This window comes from Thamnophis elegans, chromosome 4, assembly GCF_009769535.1.
Source record: "Thamnophis elegans isolate rThaEle1 chromosome 4, rThaEle1.pri, whole genome shotgun sequence".
Taxonomy (NCBI): Eukaryota; Metazoa; Chordata; class Lepidosauria; order Squamata; family Colubridae; genus Thamnophis; species Thamnophis elegans.
The window spans coordinates 5,439,091-5,449,398 of NC_045544.1; the positions used below are offsets into that span (position 1 = coordinate 5,439,091).

General features: G+C 40.7%; 1 protein-coding gene across 1 annotated transcript in view; it reads right to left on the bottom strand.

The window, feature by feature from the left end:
* The window catches only part of HMGCLL1 (3-hydroxymethyl-3-methylglutaryl-CoA lyase like 1), a 65,066-nt gene extending 55,323 nt beyond the window's left edge, over nucleotides 1-9,743 (bottom strand). Inside the window, exons 1-2 of the mRNA XM_032215158.1 lie at nucleotides 9,627-9,743; nucleotides 3,588-3,638 (exon numbers count right to left, since the gene is read on the bottom strand). Coding sequence (XP_032071049.1) covers nucleotides 3,588-3,638; nucleotides 9,627-9,743 — 168 coding nt within the window. The remainder of the gene's footprint in view (nucleotides 1-3,587; nucleotides 3,639-9,626) is intronic.
* Nucleotides 9,744-10,308: the final 565 nt, after the last annotated feature.

The window sequence follows — 10,308 nt, forward strand, 5'->3', positions numbered from 1 at the left end:
TCCCAATTTATAATTTGCAAAATTCCCAGGCAGCCTAAAATGTATTTTCTAAATTGTTTCACCCCCAATACAAAATGCAAGGGATAGTGTGATGCTTAGCACAAGAATGGGAAATAAGAAAGGAATTCAGAAAAATAAATCAAATTTCAGTTAACTAACACGTTACATAGTTCTGCTGATTGCCAGGGGTTCAAGGTGGCACAGTGATTAAATGCAGCACTGCAGGCCACTTCAGCTGACTGCAGTTCTGCATTTCGGCTGTTCAAATCTCACCGGTTCAGGGTTGACTCAGCCTTCCATCCTTCCGAGGTGGGTAAAATGAGGACCCGGATTGTTGTTGGGGGCAATATGCTGACTCTGTAAACCGCTTAGAGAGGGCTGAAAGCCCTATGAAGTGGTATATAAGTCTAACTGCTATTATTGCTATTCAATCCTCGCCACGTCAAGGTTGACTCAGCCTTCCACCCATCTTGGTAAAGTGACCCAAATTGTTGGTGGCAATAAGTTGACTCTTTAAACTGCTTAGAGAGGGCTGTAAAGGACTATAAAGTGGTATATAAGTCTAAGTGCTATTGCTACCTACAAATAACTCAAGACGGCAAACATACCCACCTTCCTCCTCCTCCTTTTAAACTCTCAATTATATTTATAGCATACAGTTATCTTAAAAAAAAATTCAAAGGAGCAAGATTTAAAATGTAAACATAAAAACATCAACAAGTCAACTCTAGTGTAAAATTTATTCTGTGGTCCCTTACAGTTAAAACTAAAAAGTAAAGATATTTTTTTTAAAAAAAACTGGCAACAAATGTTAACTGTTCCTTCAGTATATTAAGATGTCTTCCTAAATTTGATCCAACAAAAATGCATGATTATTAAAAATAATGAAAGGTTATTGAATCTGATATTAGCTCTGTGAAGCGGTAAGTCCTATGGGTAAACTTTGTGGAATATCGGCAAGAAAGGGCTTTACATAAAAAGCTAAGAGCCTGGAGCATTTTCCATTTATCAGGTGTTGGCAAAAAAAAAAGAGAGAGAGAAAACTGAATATAAATTTTTCTCTCCTCAAAAATGCCTCCTTCCAAACTGAGAGCATCACTGGATTCCCATCCTCCTCAGACGCCACACAATTTGAACAAGAGAGAAAAGGCTTAAGATCTTGTCTGCCAAATATGTTAATCGAAATATTTAATTCCTGCTCCTCTCTCTCAACTTATAAAGTGATTAAAACATGGGTTTATAATAGGAAATGCTGCTAACCTTTTAATCATGGAATTACAGCCTTCTTAAATTTACCTCAGATGTAAGCAAATCAGCTACATACAAAGAAAGAGAGAGGGGGGGAGCACTGCTAATAACGTCCCCTCTCCTGAAACTAGAATTCAAAAACATTAGCAGACATCTTAGCTTTCTCTACATTCAGGAAATACCTCTGCTGTTCCGTGGCACGACAAAACCATGCTCCACTAAAGCGCGCCCGATTAAACCGCGTCACTGACGTCATCAGCAGGGCGACAACAGCGACCGCGGAGAAAAAAGGGCACTTTAAAAAGCGCTTTGAAAGCAAGCCGATTCAAGTTAAGGTAAAGGTTAGGTTTAGGGTTAGGGTTAGGGTTAGGTTAAGGGTTAGGGTTAGGGTTAGGGTTAGGGTTAGGGTTAGGGTTAGGGTTAGGGTTAGGGTTAGGGTTAGGGTTAGGGTTAGGGTTAGGGTTAGGGTTAGGGTTAGGGTTAGGGTTAGGGTTAGGGTTAGGGTTAGGGTTAGGTTAAAGGTTAGGTTTAGGGTTAGCGTTAGCGTTAGATTAAGGGTTAGGTTTAGGGTTAGGTTAAGGGTTAGGTTTAGGGTTAGGTTTAGGGTTAGGTTTAGGTTTAGGGATTAATTTTAGCTTTATCGTTCACAGCATCCTTTTTTCGTCGCACTGTGATGACGTCAGCTACGCGGTTTCGTCGAGCGCGCTTTAGTCGAACGCGGTTTTGTGGTGGAACCCTGCTGTTCAGCTCAAAAGCCAAATGCAGCAATCTACTGTAATACTAGGAGAAAGCCCAGTATTCCTGCAGAAGGCACATATCCATTGCATAGGTAACCAGAACGCCCACCTGTTTGAAGTTGTATGGCATTATAGATCTCAAGAGTCTCTTTTAGCTTAGTTTCATCATAATTGCCTTACGTAAGGGCAATAGATGTTTCCATTCCCAAGAACTGATATTGCAATTCAGTTTTGGCTTGAATCAACCTCAGCCCATGGCAATGGAAAGGCTGCATTTGCATGATTACCCCCCTAGCAAATATATGACTGATTGCAACATTAAGTTCATTTGCCTTAGGAGGAAAAGCCTGGATAACTCAGCCCCAAGAGCCACGTCTTTAAATAATAATGCTGACCGGTGAAACAACAAATAACTCAGCATGTGTGAATCAGAGGTGGATTCCTACCGGTTCGCACCAGTTCGGTAGAACTGGTTCGTCAAATCTACCGAACCGGTTAGAAGAGGTTCCACCAGTGGATGTGGAAAGCAGGCCACGCCTACAGAAGAGGTTCCAAAAAATTTTGAAACCCACCACTGGTGTGAATCAGCCCTTAGTAGGTTCAGTTGACACTGAGTCAAGTGTGTACTAGTTCACAACAATAGTATTATAAAGAACAGAGATAGGATAGGATAGGATAGGATAGGATAGGATAGGATAGGATAGGATAGGATAGGATAGAATGTAGAATAGAATAGTCTTTATTGGCCAAGTGATTGGATACTCAAGGAATAAATAAATTCCTGTTTCAACATCCCTTACAGCTAAGGAATGCTAAAACTTGCATGGTTTAGCAACTATGTCTTAATCATGAGAGGTAGTTCGGAAACTGCCCTATTGCATGCCAAAACTCCAACCAGCTTATTTATTTGACACTGGCTCTCTAGCATACCAGGTAGCTGTCTCTCTTAGGCATTCTTGCCGGCTTGTTGTTATTATTAAAGTTTAACATTATAAAATTAATAAAAATAATATAAAACTCATATCCTGGCGAAATAGCCACATGGCCGCTGAAAACCATATATTTCCTTCCCGTTCTCCTGTCGTTCCCTAGCTTGTTGTGCATTCTTTCCAAAAATCGGGACTTTTTTAAAACGACGCAGGACGCGGGACAAATTGTTAAAAATTGGGACTGTCACGCCAAAAGCGGGATGTCTGGTCACCTTGATCTTGGGTGAAAATCGACACCATCGTAGATCTAGTCAATGTAAAGCCAAAATGGGCCAAGGTTGGCCCAAAAAAACTGATTGTGACATATCAGGAGAATTTGAGACAACAACAAATAAGCAATACTATATCATCTTCCTAGATATACCTGTGGCAAACTAAAAAAGAGATACAACCAATGAGAAACAATCCAACTGGAGAAGATTCAGCAGTAACATCAAATGGAAGGTTCCACCACAAAACCGCGGTAGACAAAAGCGCGCTCGACGAAAGCGCGTACGTGACGTCATCACAGCGCGACGAAAACATCGCGCTGTGATCGATAAATGTAAAATTAAAGCAAAAACCTTACCCTAACCCCCCCAAACCTAACCCTAACCCTAACCCTAAACCTAACCCTTAACCTAACGCTAAACCTAACGCTAACCCTTAACCTAAGGCTAAACATAACCCTAACGCTCTAAACCTAACCCTAACCCTAACCCTAACCCTTACCTTTATGTGAATCGGCTTGCTTTAATTTTATTTTTATTTCAATTTTTAATTTTTTTCGTCGCGCTGTGATGACGTCACGTACGCGCTTTCGTCGAGCGCGCTTTTGTGGACTGCGGTTTTGACGGGTCACGCAAATGGAAAAATAGGCAAATGTATACGGTAAAGAAATTGAGTGAATACCATGCAAAATGAAATGGTGGAAAGTTTAAAACAGTGTAAATGCAAACTGCACAGACAGCACATAGCGAGCCTATGAATAAGAACATGATGGAAAATATATGGCATCAAAATAGCTCAAAAGATCTAAGACTTTTAGTAACCTAAAATTAAAACCATACTTTTTGGGGGAAATCTTATCCTAATGAACAGATTGCCAGAAGTAATAATGGTTTCTAAAATCCATTAGAGCAAAACACTTCCGAAATAATAGAAGACTCCAAGGGATATTTACGAATCTAAATACTACTTAATTTGGAAAATTAAAATAATAAAGCCTTCCAAGACTGAAACTCATCAGGAATGTGTGCATAAGGGGAAGCAGACTTTCCTCTGATGTTCAGGATTTATCTCTTCTTCACCTCCTCGTCTACCAGGAAAAAACTTCAAAGTCCTAAGGGTGTTTTCACACACTGTATTTTTAGATACATTTAAAAGTGCATGTCTAAATATTTAAGAAGTGAACATGATGGAGATGTATTTTATGTGGGGGCGATAAATCAGACAGTAAGAGTCGGAACTGGCTTCAGGCCACATTATACATTTAGTGGCAACCCTATATTGGTTTGTTTTTTTTAAATGTACATAATCAACTCTATACATCTATCTGTAGAAGCAACCTGAAAGCTGCAGGGATGGGCTTTTCAGTCTGAAAAGAGAGCGGAAAAACATTTTCCCCTTCTAATCCACTTGTATGAAATGCATATGGCAAAATATAATGGAAGTTATGAACAAATGCTTTCATTTTGCCCTCCATTTTTCTTTCCTCATGGGAAATAGAGAAAGTGAGGTTTGAAATTAATTCCCAGAATCTTTCTAGGTCAAGCCAAAATAGTTCAGCAAACATCCAAGCATTTCTTTTCATCAAATTACCCCTATGGAAATCCATTATGTTATTTACTCATGCTATCTTTAATTCTGAAAGAAGCATATAACCAGGATAACTTGTTTAACCTTGTTCGTTTATCGAAGTGGTCAACCTTCAAATTTAATACTTTAGCAATGCCATTTACAGAGTTCTCTATCATTCTAAGAATAACTATACAAGTCTAGTTTAGATGATTAGGCTTTTTTCCATGCTATTCTTTACACGAGTGGAAAGCAGGAATGAATGTAAGGGTTACTGGAATACTGAGTCAAATGTGTTTTCATAGTCAATGAAAGCCACGGGCAGAGACATGGTGTGCTCATTGTGCCTTTCAATGACTTGCTGAACAACCCGGATGTGATTCATTGTGCTGTAACCACTTCTGAACCCTGTTGGCTCCCTTGGCTATAAATCATTTAATGTTCTCAATATTCTTCTTGCTATTATCTTGGTGAAAATCTTGTAGATGACAGAAATAAGGCTTATTGGCTGCTAGTTCTTTAAATCATCAGAACATTGTATATTTGAAGAAGGTACTTGTTGACAACTAGGATGCTAGCAGCAACCCGTATCAACCATTAGCATCAGTCAATGGTATTTGTAATGCATTTTTGAATGTTCAGTTGGCTGAGTTTCATGTTTAATGAATAAGGTATATGATGATGACGACGACGACGATGATGATGATGATGGTGGTGGTGGTGGTGGTATTTGTGATGCATTTTTGAATGTTCAGTTGACTGAGTTTCATGTTTAATGAATAAAGAAAATAAAACAGAAGGAATAGAACTGGGAAATGGAATTAGCAAAAGATGATGGTTACAAGTACCTAGGCATATTGGAAGCAGGAAACATCTTGAAAAGTCAAAGAGTCAACACAAAAGGAATATATCAGGAGGGTCCACAAAATATTAAAATCAAAGCTGAATGCTGGAAACATACTTAAATCCATTAATACATGGGCAGTTCCAGTGATATGCTACTCAGCTGGAATCATCAACTGGACTCTGGCTGAACTAGAAAAGAGGATGCTGAAATGGATGGAGATAAAGAACAAGGAAGCAATGAAGAACAATCACCAACAGATATTGCTCAATTAGCTGAGAAAATAAAGCATTGAATGGAAGATGCTGAAAGAACACGTTTGCCAAAGCTGAACCAAGTGAACCGGAAAGAATTGAAAAAGGTACTAAAAAAGGTCAATGAGGCTGTGCAAACCATTCAAACCACTACATTAGCTGAAACAAACCAGCTGATGTAAGCAGCAGCCTTCATAACCACCAAAGAACCAAAGAGGCAAGAAGAGGAAGCCTAAATGGAAAATTCAGTTGGAGAATAAAGAGATTGTGATAGCAATTGTAGAGCTGAAGCAGAGGGTTGTTGTCGTTGCTGAAAAGATTAAAAGATATGAAAACCGAGTAACTCAATTCAAGGAAAACTCACAGTTCAGAGCAAATCAGCACCAATTTTATAAGATCTTAGAAAGTGGAGATGGAGTAACAACAAATGAAAAGCCTAATAAAGAGAAAGCTCTGAAATTCTGGAAGAATTTATGGGAAAACAACAAGAAACACAACAGAAATGCAAAATGGATCTAACAGATTGAGGATTCTATTAAAGTGCATAAAATGGAAGATGTGAAAATAACAAAAGAAATGGTGCAAAGACAGTCAAGAAAAGTGAAGAACTGGAGTGCACCTGGACCAGATGAGTGACATGGCTTCTGGTTAAAGGCACTTACAAGTGTGCACAAAAGATTGGCAGCCCAAATGAACCAGATCTTAAAAACACCTGAAAATGATGAATGGATGACAACTGGAAGGACATTTTTGATCCAAAAAGATAAAGAAAAAGGAAAGGATCCTGGAAACTATAGGCCAATCACCTGTTTACCAACAACATACAAGATCCTTACTGGTATCATTGCAAACCAAATTTATGGATACTTGGAAAGAAATAATTTGCTTCCTGTAGAACAGAAAGGATGCTGCAAAAATTCAAGAGGAACAAAGGACCAACTGCTGATTGACAAACTAATCCTAAAGAATTCAAAGAAAAGACGAACCAACCTGTTCATGGCTCGGATAGACTATAAGAAAGCATTTGATTCAGTTCCCCATAGCTGGATCAAGAAATGCCTGAAAATGTTTGGCATCAGCAGCAACATACAAAAATCCATGGAAACTTCAATGAACCTTTGGAAAAGGAAGTTTATAGGTAATGAAGAAATACTGGGTGAAGTTGAAATTAAACGAGGCATTTTCCAGGGCAATTCCCTTTCACCCCTACTTTTTATACTCTCAAGGCTACCACTGACAATCATTTTGAAGAAGAGGAACTATGGATACAAACTTGCAAAGAAAGGACTGAAAATTTCTCACTTGGTGTACATGGATGATTTGAAGCTGTTTGGTAAAACAAAAGCTGAACTGAATTTATTAATTGAAAGCACAAAAGAATTTAGCCAAGACATTGGTATGCAATTTGGAATTGACAAATGTGCAACAATGGCAGCCAAAGCAGGCAAGGTCATAGAAGATGATGGAATAGAACTTGAGAATGAAGAAATGATAAAGGCAGTAAAACCAGAAGAAGGCTACAAGTACTTGGGGATTTTAGAGGCCTATGATTTAATGCATAATAAAGTCAAGGAATTAACTTCAGCCAAGTACATTCGACTAATTCGCAAGATATTAAAGTCCAAATTGAGTGGAGGAAACATCATAAAAGCCATAAATACCTGGGCTATACTTGTGATTCGATACTCTGCAGGAATAATTGACATGACCCAGATGGAGTTGGACAATTTGGACAGAAAAACAAGGAAGCTTATGACAATGAATCATGCTTTGCACCCTAAAAGTGATGTTGACCGATTATATCTACCAAGAGCAGAGGGTGGTCGAGGACTCCTACAAGTAAAACAGACTGTGGAAGAAGAAAAACACAGCTTGAATGATTACATCCAGAAAAGTGAAGAACCAATGATTAAGGAACCAAATAAAGGAGGCCTTTTAAAGACAACTAAGTCAAAAGCTGAATATAAGAAAGAAGTAATTGAGAAGCGAGCTGAAAATTGGAAAAACAAAGCTATGCATAGCCAATATTTGAAAAGTATTGAAGGCAAAGCTGACCAAAAGCTAACTTGGAACTGGTTAAGATCAGGAACACTGAAAAAAGAAACAGTAGGCTTTATTTTGGCAGCTCAAGAACAAGCCTTAGCCACCAACTGCATGAAGGCAAAAATTCAACATGCTACCACCAACAGCAAATGTCGCCTCTGTAATGAGAAAGACGAGACAGTCAACCACTTGATCAGTGGGTGCAGCAAAATTTCACAAACTGACTACCTAAAACACCATGACCGCGTTGCTAAGATCATTCACTGGAAATTGTGCCAAAAGTTTGGATTTGAGTACAGCAAAAACCACTGGGAACATCAGTGAGAAATTAGAGAACGAGAAAGTCAAGATCTTGTGGGACTTCAGAATTCAGACTGACAGCTTATATCGTCCGATATTACCTTAACAGTTCCTAGGTCCTTGGTTAGGACTCGAGTTGTTGAGCTACCAACCAGCCCCAAAAGCTGTGAATCTCACCAAAGATTAACATAATAATAATAATAATAATAATAATAATAATAACAACAACAACAACATATACATCGCAATACCAGGTGATAACAGGATTGCCGAGAAGGAACATGAAAAAAACGCAAAATACCAGGACTTAAAAATCGAAATTCAGCAACTATGGCACAAACCAGCAGTGGTAATTCTAGTGGTAATTGGCACACTGGGTGCTATTCCAAAAGCACTGGGATTACATTTAAAACAGTTAAAAATTGACAAAATCACCCTCAGTCAAATGCAAAAAGCCACACTGCTTGGATCTGCACGCATATTACGAAAATACGTTATGACGTCTTAGGCCCCTGGGTGGGGCCCGACTAGTAACCAATGCCAAATCCGGCGAAACAACTGGCCGCTGTGATACAATTCTGTTGTTGCGATAATAATAATAATATCGCTGTACCAAGAGACGCCAGAGTCAAAGAAAAATCACGAAATATCGCAACCTGGCCATCAAAACTACAGGGTTATGGATGAAACATGTAACAGTGATACCCATTGTTATCGGGGCACTTGATACCATGTCCAAGAATTTTACAAAACACATCAAGAAATTGCAGCTTTCTGCAACACCACCAGTGGAGCTGCAAAAAAATCTGTGCTGGTTGGAACATCATATATTTTAAGAAAATACTTGGTGGATACCTAGGACGCTGGCAGCAACCTGTATCAACCATTAGCACCAGTCAGCGGTATTTGTGACACATTTTTAAACGCTCAGTTGACTGAGTTTCATGTTTAATGAATAAAAGAAGATAATAAAAGGAATAAATAATGCTACAGCCACATTCTAGGGGTTGATCTATATACACCATAGGCAGAATTGTAAGAATTAGGTGAGAATTAGCAGAATGATGGCACAAAGGAAAGAACTATCCCTATGCCCAGCTGTAGAATAAAATAAAAATAAATAAAATAATAAAATAAATTAGAAATGATTTTAAGCACCCCAGTCCCCTGAAGCATACCAGGGCAGTCTTAACAGAAAATAACAGAGGACTGGCAGAGTTGGCCCTGGCACCCATGCTTTCTCCTTCTGAGGCAAGGATGCCCAGAAATGCCCTGGGCACCTGAAGGCCACCCCAACCTTCTCAGGGATCCTCTGACTGCCCTGTGTGGCAGCTGCTCAGCCAGAAGCCCCGAGTGTCCTCCTTCCCTCCCCCGCTTTCTCTGCATAGGGCTGGAGCTGCGGTTCTGAACGGCCTTCCTTCTGCCACCCGGCTACCTGCCCAGGCTGTTGCAGAACAGTCGGCTGCTGGGCAGCTTCGCCGATCCCCAGCTGCTCCTTGAGGAGGTGCGGGTAGCTAAGGCAGTGCTTCAGCGCCGGAGGGACGTTGCCCATGGCGCCCGTCTCCCCTCAAGAGCCGGCCAGCCGCCCACCACCACCACCTCCCGTCCGCAAGTCACCGCCACCGGCGGCTTTTGCGCCCAGCCATCTGCAAAGCCGCTCGCCGGAACCCAATTGCCTGGCCGAGCGTGAGCGCAGCATCCTAGGGCATCCCGGGCGGTTCTGATTGGCTGAGCGGGATGCCGGGAGTTCGCGATTCTGATTGGCTGAGAGGGATGCCGGGAGTTCGCAAGGCTAAGCATCCTTTGGGTCGCCGGAGGTGGAGGAGAAGGAGGAGGTCTGATCCGGGCGTTGCTCTGCCGCTTCGGGCGCCGTTTCGGAGACGGGATTCCCCGCTGCTGTTTCCAGATCAGTTGATTTCCATCTCTCGCCCGGCTCGAAGAGCTGCTTCTGCCGGAGAAAGGTGGGAGATTGAAACTGGGTTAGTCGAAGGGCTCCTTATCCAGCAGGTGGCTCTCCTTTTTGCACCGTTAAAAATCGTGGCAGAAGGTCCCAAAGTGGGCAGGCAGGCAGAGGAAGAATTGAGGAAGAACTTCGAAAAGGGCATTAAGACTTAAGG